This window comes from Bubalus kerabau, chromosome 9, assembly GCF_029407905.1.
Source record: "Bubalus kerabau isolate K-KA32 ecotype Philippines breed swamp buffalo chromosome 9, PCC_UOA_SB_1v2, whole genome shotgun sequence".
In the NCBI taxonomy this organism is placed as follows: Eukaryota; Metazoa; Chordata; class Mammalia; order Artiodactyla; family Bovidae; genus Bubalus; species Bubalus kerabau.
In genome coordinates, this window is record NC_073632.1 from 75,610,427 (window position 1) to 75,631,515 (window position 21,089).

The 21,089-nt window shown below is 38.9% G+C and overlaps 1 protein-coding gene across 6 annotated transcripts in view; it reads left to right on the top strand.

Annotated features, from left to right (window-relative positions):
• The window catches only part of LAMA2 (laminin subunit alpha 2), a 710,513-nt gene that overhangs the window by 577,773 nt on the left and 111,651 nt on the right, over positions 1–21,089 (top strand). For all 6 annotated transcript variants that reach the window (XM_055535601.1, XM_055535597.1, XM_055535598.1 and 3 more), the window contains one exon: positions 185–323. In XM_055535601.1, the coding sequence (XP_055391576.1) occupies positions 185–323 (139 nt within the window). The remainder of the gene's footprint in view (positions 1–184; positions 324–21,089) is intronic.

Below are 21,089 nucleotides of genomic sequence, written 5' to 3' on the forward strand. Positions count from 1 at the left end.
TATGAGTTTAAACTGAAAGCTACAATATAATACAATTAGTAGATACCTCACTATGATTTGGGATTATCATTATTATATTGGCCATGATCATTTGGAAGCCTTATTTGTTATAAGTAAGTTCTTCAAATATTCTTCATTTGAGTACCAATTACTCTGTTATTCTCTTTTTGGATAATCCCTTCAGAATCCTTGATGAGGCTAAAAACATCTCCTTCAATGCCACTGCAGCCTTCAACGCTTACAGCAACATTAAGGACTATATTGACGAAGCTGAGAAAATTGCCAAAGAAGCCAAAGTTCTTGCACATGAAGCCACAGAACTGGTAAGAAACAAATAGTGCTATGTACTGAGGTGAACCTTTTCAAGTAAGTTTCTAAACTAAATTTCTCCAATTTAAATAAGCTCTGGAAAATCCTGGCAAATTAGAATATTAGTTTTAAATTATTTTCAAAGGCTCCTTTTAAATTTTATCCAAAATAAATTCTCAATGTGCTGTAATCATAGCAGAACTCTTCTCAGTTACATACTGCTTGCCACCACTAATAAGAGTTGTATTATTATCTCAGATGACAAATAGGTTTGTGCCACCAACTCATAAGGAGAAGGCAATGGCACCCCACTCCAGTACTCTTGCCTGGCAAATCCCAGGGACGGAGGGCCTGGTGGGCTGTAGTCCATGGGGTCTCTAAGAGTTGGACACGACTGAGCGACTTCACTTTCACTTTTCACTTTCATGCATTGGAGAAGGAAATGGCAGCCCACTCCAGTGTTCTTGCCTGGAGAATCCCAGGGACGGGGGGCCTGGTGGGCTGCCATCTATGGGGTCGCACAGAGTCAGACATGACTGAAGCAACTTAGCAGCAGCAGCAACCAACTCATAAAGGAAAATGGCCAAACATAAGACTCTGAAGAGGAAAATTTATCACAATTATTCCATATGTCTTCAATAAGAAAGTGCTTTGGATATTAACACCATTGCATATAGTCACATATAAGTTAATTCTATATAAAGTTTAATAATAAGGTGCACATTTTACAAAACATGCCAAATCATATACTTCTAAACTATTATACTATTTTTATCAGTTGAAATATTTACCTTCAAAGCTACTTTTGGCTTCTGTCATTGTTCAAAATAAATTTTCAATTAATATTTCACAGTTTGGGGGTTCTAGGTATAGCACATTATCTGAGTATCTTCAACAGTGACAAATTTTTTTCCTTTACATGTAGAGCAACATTTTGTAAACAGGTCATGTTTGGTAAACCTTGGCAATACTTTTTAGGTCAGCTTTCATTTCATAGGAATCACACAGTTAGTTAAAACGTTCAGAACCATCACTTATTCCTTTGGCTTCACACAAAATCCTCCAAATACATCAGAATTTCAGGAGAAAAGACCCTGCCTGGACATTTGACTGTGAATGACATATGCAGAAATAATGGGTGTTGAAGAAACAGATCAGTATTTGCTTTGGTATTTAGCACAAATGCTTTCTTCGATTTCAGAGATAGTAGAGGTATTTGCCACATACTTAGATGGTTATTTTATGGTCATAGTGAAAACATCATATTCCATCAGCAATTATTGCTGTTTGGTTTCTCTGGGATGACTTTACTAATACTATGTGTTTTGTTTATTTCTTATTCAAAGTCATGACATAATTATTACAAAAACTTACCTATGTTCAGTTATCCTTTCAAAATGAACCATTTTTCATATCTATTTGAAGATCCTAATCTTCAATTTCACCATTTTCATCTGACCTAAGTCTTATTGGATGGCCATTTTCAGCATCTAGGACAGTGCCTGACAAATCATAGGCCTGTGTGAGTGAATGCACGTCACTCTAATTGACATTTTTCATGCCTGTTTACAACATTTTGTAAAAATCTCAATATTATCATTGCTTTATTTTTATAAACTTTGTGCATTTTATGGCAAAGAGCTGTTTATTTTCACCCAAATTTACTACCATCACTTCTGATAGCTTATGGTGAAAGGTGTTGGATTCTTGATCTCTGAAGAAGATTCAGCTTCCAGGGACCAGGGACCAGGCTTGATCACTCAAGAGCTTTTGTGTAGCAGAGTTTTATTAAAGTGAAAAAGGGCCAGAGAAAGCTTCTGACATAGACATCAGAAGGGGACAGAGAGTGCGCCCCTCACTAGTGTTAGCAAGGGAGTTATATACTTTTTTAATTAGTTATTACAATAAATCAGAAGAATGCCTCAAGGTTGTAACAATTTTACCAAACCCACTCCCACAATTTACATTTTAGGATAGCATGATTAGAACTTAACAATAGAAAGATCCTACCAGACCTGATCCCATAATATACATTCTAAAGATATCAGGATTAGTCAGAAGGTTTTTCAGCAAGGAGAAACTGTCCTCAAGGAGGATACATTGTTGTTATATAATCCTTGGTACAGAGTTTAAACTGAGTTGTTTGTTGTGTAATCATCAGTTCCAAGCTTAAAGAAAAAACTTTATGTGACTAAGACTAAGGAATGTAGAGGGAAAAAAAGGTGTTTGTCCTTTCCTCCTCCTTGAGAGTTCCAGACCCCGGTCTTGGCTTCCAGAGCCCCAGATCCCTTTCTCATCCTCAGGGACCCCGGACTTCTTATCAACCTGCCTAGGCATTGACTCTCTCATCCCCCCACCCCTTTTCTTTTAGGAAAATTATGTTGCCAAGGGAAAGGGGCATTGTTTTTATTCCATAATCACTTCCTGCTATTGAGGGGTGTGGTCCCTAAATTGTTGAAGCAACGTATTCTCCTAACCCTCATTTTGAGGGTCTCTGATCCAAGGACCCCGAGTAATAGTTGGAGGAGGTTGTGGGGCTCCTAGGAGCCTGGACAACCATTTGTAACTTAAAAGCTTTAAAACGGTTAGAAACAAATCCAGTTACACAGTTACAGATGAAGGGATAAAACAGTAAAAACAGAACAATTAGAATTATTATGTTTAAGATAGTTTTCTACCTTGGGGAGCTAGTTAATATTTCCCAAAGTGAGGTGACTGAGGCTTCAGGGGAACCCATAGCCTGAATCATCTTGTTCATGTGTTTAGTAAAGTGAGTAACATTAGTACTCATATCTGGTATATATGTACAACATTGGGTATGAATAAGGGCACAAGTTCCTCCTTGTGCAGCTGTTAGAATATCTAAGGCCAATCTGTTTTGTAAAACCACCTTTCTAATTTGTATTTATTTGTTCAGCATTAATGGCTGAAAGTTAGTCAGAGCATCAACTCATAGCATAACATCTAATCTGTAGTTCCCAGAGAGGGCATCTAATCTGTAGTTCCCAGAGAGGAAACGAATATTGTAGCCAGACAATCATACCAGTGAAATACAGATCTTGCCCAACGAGTTTTAAGGTGTGGCAGATTAGGCTTCTCTGGAAGCTCTGAAAATATGAAGCCATGAGTAAAAGTTAGATCTAGGGTGCATCTTCCTATCCAGCCAGGGGGAAGCCATGCCCGTAAGTATGAGCCACATATCTAGTAGGTCCCATTTGGAGTAAACCAGCATGACTAAGGGATCCAGTCCCAATCTGTTCCTGGCCAGGCAAAAGGAGGACCTAAACTGGGATTGGAAAACACAGGAATGATTGTATTTTATATTTCTTGAGGCAAAAATCCAAGTTGTTTCCAATCATTATAACTAAGTTGTAGGCTAACTTCTGGGGATGGCTCTATTTTTTCCCAGCATATGGGAGCGTTAGATAGTAGGCATCCCTTTTTAGGAGTTAGCCATATGACCTCATCTCATATTTGATAAACATCAGGTAGAAAACTACCAGATCTAGACCCAATTACCTTCTTATGTGCAGCAAAATAGTCATTAAACCAAGTTAAAACATAATCAAAATTAAAAGTTACATTATGTCTATAATTACATCACTCCATCTTTAGATTGTTAGATGTCATCAGATCAAGAAGAAGTGTCACATATGATTGTAGTTGGTGAAAGTATTCTCAGAGTTGAAGAAAGTCCTTTCCAGGAAGTGGAGAAGCTCACTGTGGGATGTCTTCACTTGATGAGGAGGGGAGTGCTCTGCAGACCCAGCAATTAGACCGATTGTGGAATGCAGCATAAGAATGAGTCCAGGACAGGAAGGCGCCATCTTGAGGGTCAAATGGTCAAACTCAGGACTTTTGGAGTCAACAGAAGCAAGCCCACCTGGATTCTCAGTCCCATCTTGGTTCCTGGCTCAAACAGCAGCTAGTTTGACTCAAAGTCTGGGTCAGGAGTTAACCTCCTGGTAATGTCTGTTGAAAAGCAAAAAGCTGAGTCACATAGTTAATTTTAAGGCTCTATGGCAATATCTATGTACAAAAACAGTCCATCATAGAGACAGTCCCTTCTTCTTAGGGGTGGTTTGAGCCCTCATTAAAGCTATGAATAGAACTTAAACCAACTGTCTTGTATTTCCTGAGTTAGCTTACACAGGTGTCTTTTAATAATGTCATTAGCCTTTTCAACTTTTTCTGAAGATTGGGGTCTCCAGGAAGAGTGTAAGTGATACTCTATTCCTAGAGCTTTTGACTCCCCTTGAGTTACAGCAGCTTTAAAGACAGAGCATTGTTGTTCTGAACTTTAGAGTTTAAGATCCCACTCGCATCAAGAGAAGTCAGTACAGTAAGATTTTGTCCATTCATTAACCTCGGGCTTTAGTTAATACTGCTTTTGATATGAAAATAGGTGAGGTCATTGAGCTTGATAATGACAGCCACAGCATTTTGTGCTCAACCCACAGTTTTTCCATCAGTCCACACTCTGCTGCTAAGTCACTTCAGTTGTGTCCTACTCTGTGTGACCCCATGGACGGCAGCCCACCAGGCTCCCCCATCCCTGGGATTCTCCAGGCAAGAACACTGGAGTGGGTTGCCATTTCCTTCTCCAGTGCATAAAAGTGAAAAGTAAAAGTGAAGTCGCTCAGTCATGTCCGACTCTTAGCGACCCCATGGACTGCAGCCCACCAGGCTCCTCTGTCCATGGGATTTTCCAGGCAAGAGTACTGGAGTGGGGTGCCATTGCCTTCTCCGGCCCACACTCTAGGATTTACATTTTGTTCCATTAAAAAGAGCTGGTTCCATATTCATGAAAACAGAGGCCTGGACCTTGTTCAGTATATCCTTCTTCAGAAGGGGTTAGGGAGACTCTGGCACAATTAGAAACTCATGAGAAAACAGCACAGAGTCCCAGTCTCCACTTAAAGGATGACTTCCCTGGTGGCTCTGATGGTAAAGCATCTGCCTACAATGTGAGAGATCCGGGTTCAATCCCTGGGTTGGGAAGATCTCCTGGAGAAGGAAATGGCAACCCACTCCAGTACTCCTGCCTGGAAAATCCCATGGATGGAGGAACCTGGTAGGCTACAGTCCATGGGGTCACAAAGAATCGGACATGACTGAGAGACTTCACTCACTCATCCAGACAGTCCATTTTGGTAGTGGATTGGGAGGAAAGTGAGCCAGGGGCTTCAGTGAGCACAGAGAAAGTTGCCCCAGTGTCCAAAATAAATTGACTGATTGGCCTTCCACAGTTATTAATACCCAGGGCTCCTCAGATGTAATTAGGATGGGAGCTTGTGTGGGGACCCCCGGACACCTTCAGTCCATATTGTCTTGAGAGTTTGACCCTGGGGCCTACACCTTGGAGGGCAGTCTCTTCTCCACTATGGTCCTTTGGAGACTGGACATGGAGCCGGGGATGGCTTAGAAGTCTGAGAGCAATCCTGCTTGAGATGCCCCTCCTTTCCACAGTAACAGCAAGCCCATCCCTTTTTACCTGGGTCCCTCTGGGCATTTTTCTCAAACTGTTTCAGAGCAGGTCTAACAACCATTGTTGGGGCATCAGTCTTTTGCCTGGTTCTTTTTTTGCCTCTTATTTTCCTCCTCATATTCTCTGCCATAATATACCATCTGAGCCAGCTGCAAAAGTTTTTTAAAGACTGAATTGGTCCAAATGCCTGTTTTCATAACTTATAACAGATATCTGGAGCTGACTTAGTGAGAAATCTATCTTTTAAGATCATTTCTCCCTCTGTCATTTCAAGATCAATGTCGGTAAACTTGTGGAGAGCCTCCCATAATCTATCTAGGAATTTATCAGGAGTTTCCTTCTCTCCCTATTCTATGTCAGCCAGCTTAGCATAATTTAAAGTCTTAGTTTATGCATGCTTAAGTCCTTCAAGAATACATCTGGCAAAGTGGCTGTGTTATGGAAACCATTTGACTCCCAGTAGTAAGGAGGGCTATTTCGTGTTCCCTCTTTTCCCTTGTCTCACGTTCAAGCCATTCATCTCCAGAAGTAGTAGCTTCCCCCAAAACTCAAGCTCTCAAGTCAGGAGTTAGCATCTGTCCCAAGACATGCATTACATCTCTCCAAGTAAGGTCATAAAGTAAAGTTAGTCCCGTAAAGGATTCTGTGTACCTTTTGGATCCTCTGCTGCTGCTGCTGCTGCTACTTCTGCTAAGTTGCTTCAGTCGTGTCTGACTCTGTGCGACCCCATAGACAGCAGCCCACCAGGCTCCCCCATCCCTGGGATTCTCCAGGCAAGAACACTGGAGTGAGTTGCCATTTCCTTCTCCAATGCATGAAAGTGAAAAGTGAAAGTGAAGTCACTCAGTCATGTCCAACTCGTAGCAACCCCATGGACTGCAGCCCACCAGGCTCCTCCATCCATGGGATCTGCCAGGCAAGAGTACTGGAGTGGGGTGCCATTGCCTTCTCCATTGGATCCTCTAGATAGTCTCAACTACAATTACTGTTTGAATTTCTACCGACACTGAGGCAGCCCCTCCTGGAAGGGTACCCTAACTCTCAGCCTGTTCAGATGGGAGCCCCAGATAAAGGGATAAAGGGGCAAAATAAGAGAACAGGAAGCAACTGAAGCTTCATACACAAATCTGCACCATTAGGACATAAGTCTGGCATGTCTCACAGAGAGATGAACACCACATAAGGCACTTCTACTCATTTCCCTTATTTTCTATGGAACTGGTCTAGTTGTAAAACAGTATCATAATTGAGAGACCCTTTAACATGCCAGTATTTCTCATCTTCCAAAGGATACCGTGGCCATTCAGTGTCACAGAAGAAGATCAGGTATGTCTTTTTAAATTCTGGGGATCAAGCTTGTCCCACCTTTTTTTAAAATACATTTTAAAGAAGTGGTTCTGGAACTGCTAGCTCCCATCTATAAGAGAGAAAGAAATGGCATCCACAGCCTTGGCTTTTTTCCATCAGAAGCATCCTTCCCTGCTTTAGATGGGAGTGTAGCAGACTCTCCACCAAAGCTTTCTTTCCCTGGTCAGACTTAGTCGGTCCCTTACCAACGCAGGCGTCTTACTCATCCCTCCCAGTTCTACCACCAAGGCGGGCTGGAGATGTACCAGGGGTAGACCTGATGGCATCCCAGATTGATTTAGTTCCATACCACCGAGACCTTTGTTTGATTTGCCAGAGTAATTTCCCAGAATGTTTCCCAAGCTAGGACTACTAGGGGAAGCATCCATCTTACGTGTGCCTGTGCACATTCCTGAGTATAGTCCTGCCTGCATTAGAGTGGGTGAGTCATAAAGAGACAAATAACAACCAAGATATCCCTCCTGAGTGTCACCACACCAGTGTATGTGATAGCAAAAGAGGTGGTGGAGGGTTGGCCAGTGAGGAAAAAGTGATTTTTGTTCTCGAGCTATTAGGGTCAATCCTTCCAGCTCATTTCTACAGATTCCACAAAAGGAATATCTCAACAGTTGAGACAAAAGCCATCAGAGAGCCTCTTCTGGTCCACTAAGAGCTAGCGCTACCAGAGGAAGAAGCCCATTGCATTTCCAATCTAACCAGATTCTGCAATTCCCGATCTGTGTCCTCAAAAACCTCATGGCCAGCAGCAGTGCTTCTACCCATATAGAGAGGAGGCACAGCCATGACAAAGACTCACTTTCAGGTTTCTGGTCCCTGAGACAGGCAGCCAAGAGAGTAACTTCTAGCCTGAGAGATGTTCCTAGGGTTCCACCTCACTCCATATGTACTTATAGTAACTTTTGGCTCCTAGCAAGGCTAGGCGCTTCCTTACTTGGGGTCTAAGTAAAAGTATGTAGTAACAGCATGGATCACTAGTCCCTTGAAAGTCTATGACCCAAAAGATTAGGTTAGTAGTTCTAATTTCCCATGCAATTATGAAATGGTCAAAGAGACCAGGAAAAGCTGACCAAGAAAGGAAAGTTCGGTCCATGCACTTTGCCCATTTCTGGTCGCTCCCCTCGCAGGGACCTTGGGTGTCTCTTGGCATTGGCAGAGACAAGGCTCCCCTTTTGGGGGCTGCCTTCAGTCATTATGAGGCACCGCCAAACCACAGAGCAGGGCTCAATGCTTGCATCGTGCAGGACATGTCATTCATTCACACAGCACACCGTAGAGTTAGTAAAGTAAAGCAGAAAATGTGAGTACTGAGAAAGCAGAGAGGCTAGAGCTCTGAGTGTTCTTACCTTGTCCTCAAGATCCCAGAAAGCCCCCAAGATGATAGCTTATGGTGAACAGTGTCTGATTCTTGATCTCCGAAGAAGATTTAGCTTCGAGACCAGGGACCAGGCTTGATCACTCAAGAGCTTTTGTGTAGCAGAGTTTTATTAAAGTGAAAAAGGGCCGGAGAAAGCTTCTGACATAGACATCAGAAGGGGACAGAGAGTGCGCCCCTCACTAGTGTTAGCAAGGGAGTTATATACTTTTTTAATTAGTTATTACAGTAAGTCAGAAGAATGTCTCAAGGTTGTAAAAATTTTACCAGACCCACTCCCACAATTTAAATTTTAGGATAACAGGATTTGAAGAAGGAAATGGCAACCCACTCCAGTATTCTTGCCTGGAAAATACCATGGACAGAGGAGCCTGGTAGGCTACAGTCCATGGGGTCGCAAAGAGTCGGATACGACTGAGCGACTTTACTTTTCTTTCAGGAAGGAGAAACTGTCCTCAAGGAGGATACACTGTTGTTACATAATCCTTAGTACAGAGTTTAAACTGAGTTGTTTGTTGTGGGGTCATCAGTTCCAGGCTTAAAGAAAAAAACATTTTATGTGACTAAGACTAAGGAATGTAGAGGGAAAAAAAGGTGTTTGTCCTTTCCTCCTCCTTGAGAATTCCAGACCTCTATCTCCAATTTGAGAGCCCCAGGCCCCTTTTGCCGCCTTAGGGACCCCAGCCTTCTTATCAACCTGCCTAGGAATTTATTCTCTCACTTCACACTTAGGAGACTCATTTTCATGCCAACATGAAATATTCACTTTTCCTCAGCACTGATGCTTATACCTGATAGGCTAGCCAAACTCAAACACAGAGCTAGGAGAAGTTTTAATGCATACAGCATGTCCACTTGTTCTTGTTATTCCGTTCCCATAAGCTGTGTAAAAATAATTAAATGTCTGGAAAGTTTCTAAGTAAAGGCTAAAGAGGATCATTGATTTATTAAATGGCTATCAGCAAACACACAGAAGACTGATTTGGTCAGAAAGATTGTTAGACTGTGTTTCGGGAACAGAATAAATAAAGTTTTAATTTTAATAATTCATTATAATGTAGTTCCTATTGTACTAGAAAGGAAATATATTTGCCATTAAATTGAACAATTACCTAGATAGAACTAGCATTTCATAAATGTAAGAGCTGGTATTATTGCTACAGCTATAGATAAACATAGAAGAGTAAGATTAAGTTTATTATTTATGTATGAGTCATTTGAACCTAAGCCTACAAAGGAGGAAGAATGTCTTTAATGAATTAGAAACAAAGTACAAAGAAGCAAAGGACGAATTTATACAAGGAGGAAAAAAGACCTGTTAGACAAGCAATAAAACAACCAATTATTACTGTGAAGAAAATGGATGTGAGATAATATGAGAAGGAAAAAAAGCATTGAAAATAACATAGGGGAAAAAAAAACCCAAATGAATGGTGGAATAATCTTAAAGCATAATTGACAACATTTTTAAAGCCACTTCACTTTTAAAAATCTGCTTAAGTCTACCTATTTGTAATGCACACATAATCAACAATGTAATTGAAAGGAAAATATGAGTGAGAAGAAAGGTGATCCTTTATTTTAATTAAACAGTGAGCAGGTGGAGTCTATAAACAACTAAATATTATAGTATAGTTGCTATGTAAACAGCAACAACCTCTTATCTTGCATATTTAATTTATTTAAATCTCAAAATGAAATGTTATTTTAGGAACATGTTGTTGTTCAGTCGCCCAGTCATGTCTGACTCTTTGCAACCCCATGGACTGCAGGATGCCAGGCCTCCCTGTCCCTCACCATCTCCCGAATTTTGCCCAAGTTCATGTTCATTACATTGGTGTTGCCATCCAGCCATCTCATCCTCTGATGCCCTCTTCTTCTGCCTTCAATCTTTCCCAGCATCAGGAACTTTCCTAGTGAGTCAGGTGTTCACATCAGGTGACCAAAATACTGGAACTTCAGCTTCAGCATCTATCCTTCCAATGAGTATTAAGGGTTGATTTCCCTTAAGGTTGACTGGTTGATCTCCTGGCTGTCCAGGGACCTCTCAGGAGTCTTCTCCACTACCACAGTTTGAAGGCATCAATTCTTTAACACTCTGCCTTCTTTACAGTCAGCCTCTCACAACCATACTGGGAAAACCATAGCCTTGACAATACAGACCTTTTAGACAGAGTGATGTCTCTGCTTTTCAACACACTGTCTAGCTTGGTCATAGGAACATAAACTTTATGAAAAAATAAACACTACTACTTTTCTAATGGGCTTCCCTTATGACTCAGATGGTAAAGAATCTGCATACAGTCAAGAGATCCAGATCCATCCCTGGGACAGGAAGATCCCCTGGAGAAGGGAATGGCAACTCACAGAATCCCATGAACAGGAATTCCATGAATCAGGAGCCTGATTGGCTACAGTCTATGGGATCGCAGAGTCAGACACAACTGAGTGACTAACACTTTCACACTTCCAATTTTCTATTAGTGTTAGGTGGGAAAATTACTATTATTGTATTATTGGTATAAAATTATTGTTTTCCCTACACACAGTCTCAAAGATAACATCTCATTTTGTACTTCTCATTGGTGGGCACAAGGAAAAAGATAAGGGAAATATATCACTCTTTCAAAAATAGAATATGAAGATCCAGTCATTTTTTTCTAATCTCAATTGCTTTGATGCTATAAAAAGTCCTCAGACTCTAAAACAACAGAGAATTAAATCTTTAAAAACATTTCCAGATCATAGGAAAACTTAAAACCTGTATTATCAACCAGATCCAATTTTAGAAGTAGATGAAGAATAGATTTTATATGCTGCTGGAGCCTTGGGATGACAATAGTCATGGTTTTAGTGGCCCTGGGAGATGAGACCCTCTGCCCTTTACCACTGGGGAGTTCTTAGAGGATGTACACTTGAATCTGGTATATCCAAACAGCAAGCAACAATGACAAAACAGAAGGCTAATGTAGAATGGATTCTAGTGTTCTTGTTCATTAAGATTATGAAGAGTCATCACATAATAACCACACAATCTCTATCAACCCTGAAATGTTGCCCTCCTTCCTTTCTTAACTTCCTTCCTCCCTTTCTCTTTTTCTCAGAGTAAATGGAATGTGTTCTGTGATATACACTTCAGTGTAGAAAACGTTGGCAGTCCACACCTTAAGATTTCTTTTTTTTTTTCCTTCTGTACCCTCTTCTTTACACTGCAATCACTGTCATCGTCTAAAGCTCTCTCCCTCTCTCTCACTTACACACTCTCTAATCCAGAATCCTCTTTCTCAGTTATTAATAGTCTCAGTCTCTGTGTTTAGTCTGATCTTCTCTAAGAATCAGCGTTAGAAATCGAGAATTTATACTGTCTTTCAACTCCAGTGCACAATGTGGTCTTCCTCTTTATTCTCCAAATCCATGTTCTGTCAGTCAATGCAATTATGCATCATTCCTGGGAGCCATGAGTCTAAATATCTGCAGCATGATATTTCCCAAACATATCTAGGAGAAAATAATGTAAAATACAGAAGAAGGTAGGGGTAATTCTTTTTTTCATAAAAAAATAATAGTGGGACAGTTAGTAAAGAACCAACTGGTGATTGCAGCCATGAAATTAAAAGACGCTTACTCCTTGGAAGGAAAGTTATGACCAACCTAGACAGCATATTGAAAAGCAGAGACATTACTTTGTCAACAAAGGTCCATCTAGTCAAGGCTATGGTTTTTCCAGTGGTCATGTATGGTTGTAAGAGTTGGACTAAAAGAAAGCTGAGTGCCAAAGAATTGATGCTTTTGAACTGTGGTATTAGAGAAGACTCTTGAGAGTCCCTTGGACTGCAAGGAGATCCAACCAGTGGATCCTAAAGGAAATCAGTCCTGAATATTCATTGGAAGGACTGATGCTGAAGTTGAAACTCCAATACTTTGGCCACCTGATGTGAAGAACTAACTCATTTGAAAAGACCCTGATGCTGGGAAAGATTGAGAGTAGGAAGATAAGGGGACGACAGAGGATGAGATGGTTGGATGGCATCACCGACTCAATGGACATGGGTTTGGGTCAACTCCGGGAGTTGATGATGGACAGGGAGGCCTGGCATACTGCAGTTCATGGGGTCGCAAAGAATCAGACCCGACTGAGGGACTGAACTGACCTCCTAAAGAACAGTGCTGTGTAAGTGTTATGAAGACTTTATAAGAATTAAAAAGTGGGGGCAAGATCTGGAAAAATTATCCAAGAGAAAAATATACCTAAAATTAAGTAGGTTTAAAGCCTGAGACACCTGTTCCAAATCAATATGCAAACTGCTGTTGTAAAGTGACTTCCCACTATTAATTCCTTAATATAAGGAGAGTAAAAATCCATAGAAACTTCACAAGGAGTTTTTTCTTCCTTTTGGGTCAAGAGTCTAGAGAGTAAATTGGATTTTTGTAAATTTGCTCTTATGTAGCATGTCAATGGAGAGAAAAACCCTGTTAGAAAATAAGGATACAACTCCTAAAGGAGAACATAGGCAAAACACTCTCCAACATACATCACAGCAGGATCCTCTATGACCCACCTCCCAGAATATTGGAAATAAAAGCAAAAACAAACAAATGGGACCTAATTAAACTTAAAAGCTTCTGCACAACAAAGGAAACTATAAGCAAGGTGAAAAGACAGCCTTCAGAATGGGAGAAAATAATAGCAAATGAAGCAACTGACAAACAACTAATCTCAAAAATATACAAGCAACTCCTACAGCTCAATTCCAGAAAAATAAATGACCCAATCAAAAAAATGGGCCAAAGAACTAAATAGACATTTCTCCATAGAAGACATACAGATGGCTAACAAACACATGAAAAGATGCTCAACATCACTCATTATCAGAGAAATGCAAATCAAAACCACTATGAGGCACCATTTCACGCCAGTCAGAATGGCTGCGATCCAAAAGTCTACAAGCAATAAATGCTGGAAAGGGTGTGGAGAAAAGGGAACCCTCTTACACTGTTGGTGGGAATGCAAACTAGTACAGCCACTATGGAGAACAGTGTGGAGATTCCTTAAAAAACTGTATTAGAACTGCCTTATGACCTAGCAATCCCACTGCTGGGCATACACACTGAGGAAACCAGAAGGGAAAGGGACACGTGTACCCCAATGTTCATCGCAGCACTGTTTATAATAGCCAGGACATGGAAGCAACCTAGATGCCCCTCAGCAGATGAATGGATAAGAAAGCAGTGGTACATATACACAATGGAGTATTACTCAGCCATTAAAAAGAATTCATCTGAATCAGTTCTAATGAGATGGATGAAACTGGAGCCTATTCTACAGAGTGAAGTAAGCCAGAAAGAAAAACACCAATACAGTATACTAACGCATATATATGGAATTTAGAAAGATGGTAACAATAACCCTGTATACGAGACAGCAAGAGAGACACTGATGTATAGAACAGTCTTTTGGGCTCTGTGGGAGAGGGAGAGGGTAGGATGATTTGGGAGAATGGCATTGAAACATGTATAATATCATATACGAAACGAGTCACCAGTCCAGATTCGATGCACGATACTGGATGCTTGGGGCTGGTGCACTGGGACGACCCAGAGGGATGGTACGGGGAGGGAGGAGGGAGGAGGGTTCAGGATGGGAAACACGTGTATACCTGTGGCAGATTCATGTTGATATATGGCAAAACCAATAAAATATTGTAAAGTTAAAAAATAAAATTTAAAAAAAAAAGAAAATAAAGATACTAGAAAGGAATGTCAGGGAGCTCTGATAACATAGCAGCCTGAGTTAATTCAGATCCCTCCTAATGTGAGAAATTCACAAAAATGTTAGATAAACTCTAACTCCCCAAATTTAACACACACTTTATTTTGGAAAGAGGAAACAAAAGGGTAATCTGAAAATAAAAACAAGAGAAACATAATAGCACATCCTAAAGCTGGCACCTTATTGACTCAGTGAATTTGGAACATAAATATAGATCATATGTCTAGAGACTGGATTTTAAAAGCCCAAGCAGGGAGAGAAAGCATCACAAACATCATCCTAAACCTATAAACGAAGGAGTCTCTTTTGACTAATTGAAAGTATGCAAAATTGTGAGACTTCCAAACAGTTTTCTCATCAATGAACACTCCCTCCAGACCAGAACATGCCAAGGAATCTTGTTTCTTTTCATGCCCCAGTTGTGAAAAATGTCTCTCATAAGCTGTTAAAACCACAAGCCTATGGGTTGGAGTCCAAATTATACCATATACTTTTATATATGGATTGATGTTTGCATGGTACAAGACTTTTCAAGCTAAAATTTTAACAGAGGAGGGGAGAGGAATTGGTTCTTTCAACCCTTAGAATATCTAGAAGGACACAGAGGAGTGATCTGTTTAGGTACACTGTAAATAATCAACTAGGAAAGAGGGTAGGCAGGCAAAGTATGTAACATGATCCTGAAGTTATTAAAAAATCTGAAAGAGGATATACAATAAAAGTGTTTAAAATTATTGCAATGTTATAAAAGAATAGAAAAGTGTGATAAAAAGAAAAACTACAGAAGATTATGGAAATGTATAATAGAAGCAAATAAAATTTCTAAAAATAAAAAAATGTATAGTAAGTATAACTAAAAATTGAATGGGAAAGCTAAACAAAGGAGAAAGAGAATGAATTAATTGAAAGAGTTGAATACATTACCCAGAATGCAACAAGCATGGTAAAATATAAAGGAAGTGTAAAAGACAAGAAATATACCTTGTAAAAATGCAATGTAAATCTATTAGGGGTTCAGAAATTGATAAGAGTGAAAAGAGGGAAGTAGTAACAGTAAAAGAGATACTGAAAATTTTCAAGGCCTGGTGAGAGAGAATTTCTCAAAGAAAGCCCTTCACGATAAAAGAGCTTCCCTGGTGGCTCAGACAGTAAAGAATCTGCCTGCAATGCCGGAAACCTGGGTTTGATCCCTGGGTTGGGAAGATCCTCTGGAGAAGAGCATGGCAACCCACTCCAGTATTCTTGCCTGGAGAATCCCCATGGACAGAGGATCCTGATGGGCTACAGACTATGGGGTCACAAAGAGTCAGACACGACTGAGAGACTAAGCACACACACTTCACGATAAATAAAATTAAATCTATACCTGGACAGATCATTGTTAGACTGTGGAAGTCAAAGAGAAAGAAAACAATATCTTAAAGTAATCTAGAGAAAAAAGACTTTGGGTCAGACACTGAGTGCACAGCTACAGTCAGCTTTAAAAGATGCTGAATCTCTGCTTGCTTTCTGCTCTGTGCCTTCAGTTCTTGGTGACCAGGGCGTTCTGTTTAACTCTACTTTCTTTTTCCAGAGAAGACTGTCTCCAGAATTAAAAGTTAAGCTAAAAATAGCCCTCATGAGGACAGAAACACTAATAACTCTGTGAGAATTTCACTTTCACTAGATTCTGTGATTTTCATGTAGGTAATACTTGGTATTCAGTAGCTGATCACTAAATGTCAGTTGTTTCCTCCCATCTCCAAACACTGATGCTAGGCATCTAGAAAGGCTAGGATGCTCCAGATTTTCAGAATAGATGAGGTATTTATACTGCCACAAGGAACAGGAAAGTTGAATAGAGAAGAAAATTTCAAAGGAAATATGTATTTCCCTACTTAGATTGAAATCATCTGTGAATGTTTATTTGAATGTAGCTGTCTTGTAAGATAGTTTTTTTTTTTTAGTGATTAGAATTAAGTTCAAGGGGTATGCTGAAGTTTCCTAATCAGGATGTAGGAAGAAGATAGAAGGTCACAATTTGAGAATTAGAAGATCTGTCTCTAAGTTGGATGCATATTGTCCATGTACTGAGCTGTGTCAGCTGAAGTATAGCTTTTTAAGAAACTGCACATTTTCTTCTGATCTCTGTCTTGGCTTAATGCCAGTAGTTAATAATCCCCAAAACTTAAAATTTATTTTTTAACCTCATTTAATATTAAGTCTCCAATTATCCATCTTTGATACAATTGAGGTGCTTGTAATAGGTAACTTCTGAACTGTTTATTAACATGAGGTATTAAGCATGTCCACATTTTCAATTTTCTCTTTGTTTTTAAACCTTTTTTTAAGCTACATATTTATTGTACTTAATATATAGAGGCATTATGAAACACATAGGAATAAATAAATAGAATTCTGGCCTGTCCTCAAACCATAAATTATCATTTAAGTTTTTATTATTTGTGATGTTAGTAAAAATAATACTTTCCAACTTTTACTACATTATTCTTTTCCTTTATTATATTTTTTGATTTTATTTTTATTTTTATTATTCTTCCTTTTAATATTAGTATTATTCCTAATAATCTCTTCTTTTTTATTAGTTTTTAAATCCTTATGTAGCTAGATTCTTTTGATACCACTGCTACTGGTCAATAAATCATATAATCAAATACTGTGAATTTTGTAATAGTATGATTAAACAGTAAGGTATTTCTAATGAGTATTTGTTTAGAAATGTGGTCATATCTTCTCTTCAGTCTGTCTTATTTAATATTTGCTTTGTGTAATTGGATGAACCAAAATATATAAAGAATACTTGCAAGGTCATTTTTGAGTTTTTATTTCCTACATAAACAACTGCAAATATTAGCAGAATACACATTGCAATCAAAAGGCCTGATAAAATATAGTGTCAGTCAAGTTTTAAACTTTAACTCACATATACCTTGTATTTTATTCTGTCAGCCATTACTTAGACGTTATTCAAACAGTAATTTTGACTTCTTATTAATATCTATAATCATTGGAATTTAAATTCTATACCAGTATAGTGTTAACGGAAAAAATATTATAATCCATAATAGGTTTGACAATTGAATCTGTCAATAAAGCTGGTGAGCATTTTTTCTCCATAAGCAATTCAGCAACTTATCTAAGACTTGACTGATTCGTGCAAGAGCAAATATGAAAAAGTCAGTGAGGGTCTAAGTTACACAGAAAAATATTGAATCTGTGTGTGAAAATGGTATTCCTTAAGCCAGCTAACATGATATACTCATTTGAGTAAATAACTTTAAAAAATCTATTGGAAGCAGAGAAACAAGCTTCTGTTTTATTACCCAGAATTTGACATATTTGAAAATTTAGGGCATAAATTGTTAGAAATGAAATCAAAGAGTTTAATTAGTCAGCAACACAGAAATTCTTTGGGGTGATGCTATAATGCAATGTAAATTTAAACTAATTTTTATTCAAGACAACAGTGCTCTCAGACCTGCTACTTGAGAGTTCCACCAACAGGAATAAATATAAGAATAAATATAGGACTAATCAAGAAGTGAAATTGCCATGTTGAATTTGATTCTGGACATTAAATGGAAAGAAAGGCATAACCCCTCTAAGGATGTTCTCTAAATCAATAGACACTTCTCCATTGTCTTTGCTCAGAATCGAGACTCCTTGTGGTGCCCACCAATGCTACCCTCAATAGTTTGTCTGGTCCCTACCTCATGGCAACAAGTCAGTGGCACCCAGAGGTGCTGGAGCAATGGTTCTCATGCTGTGATTGGTGAAAACCTGTTTTCACTTAGTTACTATACATGTTGTTGTTTTTTAGTCTCTAAGTCATGTCTGACTCTTGGCAACCCCATGAACTGTAGTATGCCAGGCTTCCCTGTTCTTCACTATTCCCCAGAATTTGCTCAAACTCATATCCATTGAATTGGTGATGCCATCCAGCCATCTCATCCTCTGTCACCCCCTTCTCCTCCTGCCCTCAATCTTTCCCAGCATCAGGGTCTTTTCCATTGAGTTGGCTCTTTGCATCAGCTGGCAAAAGTATTGGAGCTTCAGATTCAGCATTAGTCCTTGCAGTGAATATTCAAGGTTGAATTCCTTTAGGATTGACTGGTTTGAACTCCTTGCAGTCCAAGGGACTCTCAAGAGTCTTCTCCAACACCATCGTTCAAAAGCATCATTTCTTCAGTGCTCAGCCTTCTTTATGGTAACTCTCACATCCACACATGACTACTGGAAAAACCATACCCTTGACTATATGGATCTTTGTAGGCAAAGTCATGTGTCTGCCTTTTCATGCTCTGTCTAGGTTGGTCATAGCTTTTTTCAAAGGAGTAAGCGTCTTTTAATTTTATTGCTGCAATCACTCACTGTCTGCAGTGATTTTTGGAGCTCAGGAAAATAAAATCTGTCACTGTTTCCACTTTTTTCCCCATTTCTTTACTGTGAAGTGATGGGACCGGATGCCATGATCTTAGTTTTTTGAATGTTGAGTTTTAAGCCAGGTTTACTCTATATACTGTTTTGTTTTGTTTTGTTTTTTATGATTTATTTAGTTGGTTTTGATCATGCTGGGTCTTCATTGCTGCAGCCTTTCTCTAGTTGCTGAGAACAGGGGGCTACTCTTCACTCTTGCAGAGCAAGGGCTCTAGGCATGCTCTAGGCATATGGGCTTCAGTAGTTGTGGCCCACAGGCTTAATTGCCCCCCTGCATGTGGGATCTTCCCAGACAAGGGATCTAACTCGTGTCCCCTGCATTGGCAGGTGAATTCTTAACCACTAGATGACCAGAGAAGCCTGAATATACTTTTAAATCCTCTCTTGATTGTCTTTCTCGGTATTATCGAGCTGCAAATTCGCAGTCATGAATTCTAAATTCTTATGAGTAAGTTTTGGAGATTTTTGCTATTCCATCATTTGGTCTCCTTTCTCAGTTGCTTTCAGTCCTCCAGAGGCTCATCTAACCCCTGTCCCATCTTAGGATATTATGCGATGCCAGGATCTACAGCCTTTCACCAGATTTCTGACCAGAGTCATTCCTTTGGGTTGTTTCCAAACTCATTTTTGATTTAGTGTTCATTTTAGTATCCTAGAGATTTTTGAAATATAGGTTATTTTAAAACACATTTAAAATCAGCACACAGTGATTTCTTATTTTAAAATTGAAAGTGATCTTTTATGACAAAAGCAGTTCATATCCATTATACAAAAATAGGAAATACAGACAAGCAAAAGGAAGAAAATCTAAAATGTGTATAATCTCACTAACCACAAATAATCACTTTTATAATATTGTTCATCTGTCCATATTGTTTCCTGTACAATTGGTTTTTGTACAAATGGTTTTGCATAACTGTTTTTATAGCTTAATATATCTAATTAACATCACATACATTTTTTTCAATATTCTCAAAAGTTATACCTTTTAAAATGTATACAGGACTAGACCACCATTTTTTCTAAGAACTTATTTTATTGTAGTAAGAAATTTCTCCCCAATTTTTAGCAACAGTCTAACATGCCCAAATATAAATTTCTTGACATATATTTTACATAAACACATTGTGGCTAATTACCGGTCCTTACATATACCTCTGCACATTTTGGACAGCTTTCTTTATTAAAAAGATTTTAAGTTTATAATCATCTAAGTCACATATTATCTTGACAAATTATCCCCTTTGGAAATGTGCAAGACTTGTCTTCTAAAATAAATTATTTCATAACAAAATAAGTTATAAACCATGCTTATGAATTTTCAGCTAGTACTTTCTTTAGAAAACAAAGACAAACAATGATTATACATCTCTCCTTAGTGCCAACTTTTTTAATGAATTCAGAAAACTTATCTCTAATGAAGTTATTTGAAGGCCACTTATAAAAATAATAATATAGAAAGAAATATAAACAATAACTTTTAAATTTGCTGATTTAAATAATAAATCAGTCATGTGTAGGTTTACCATCCCAATAAACTTAACTGCAGGTCTCACCTTCACATCTTCTTCCCCTAAGTGAGCCTCCTCTGACAACAAACACCTAGATATTTCCATGCTCCAGTGTGGCAGTAATCATTTTCTGTGTAAGGAATTTTTCCACTGCACTGCGACACTTTACTGCACTTCTGTTAGAGAAGACAGAGTCATTCCGTCTTTGAATATCAGAGATTACTCCAGTGCTTGAAAGAGCTGGGGCTGTTGCTGCTAAGTTGCTTCAGTCATATCTAACTCTGTGTGACCCCAGAGATAGCAGCCCACTAGGCTCCTCTGTCCCTGGGATTCTCCAGGCAAGAATACTGGAGTGAGTTACCCTTTCCTTCTCCAATGCATTAAAGTGAAAAGTGAAAGTGAAGTCGTTCAGTTGTCCGACTCTTCGCGACCCCATGTTCTGCAGCCTACCAGCCTCCTCCATCCATGAGATTTTCCAGGCAAGACTACTGGAGTGGGTTGTTATTTCCTTCTCCTTGAATGAGCTATAAACTTTTATTGGGTAAATCAGTCGATTCATTCATCTATTAATCAATGACATGGTGCCTTAACAAGTCACTATGAATATTTAACAAATAGCAAAAAGAAGAAAGCTAACATGTATTAAAAGCCAATTAAATACCAAGCCTCTGTTAAATCTTTGTAGACTTTATCATTTTATTTTTTCTTGTATTTTTCCTTCTCTAATGATTTAAATTATCTCACATTTTCCATAAATGATTTATTAGCTAACAAAACATGTAGCAACCTACATATACTATTAGATCCTATTTTGTGTGATACAATAAAAGATTT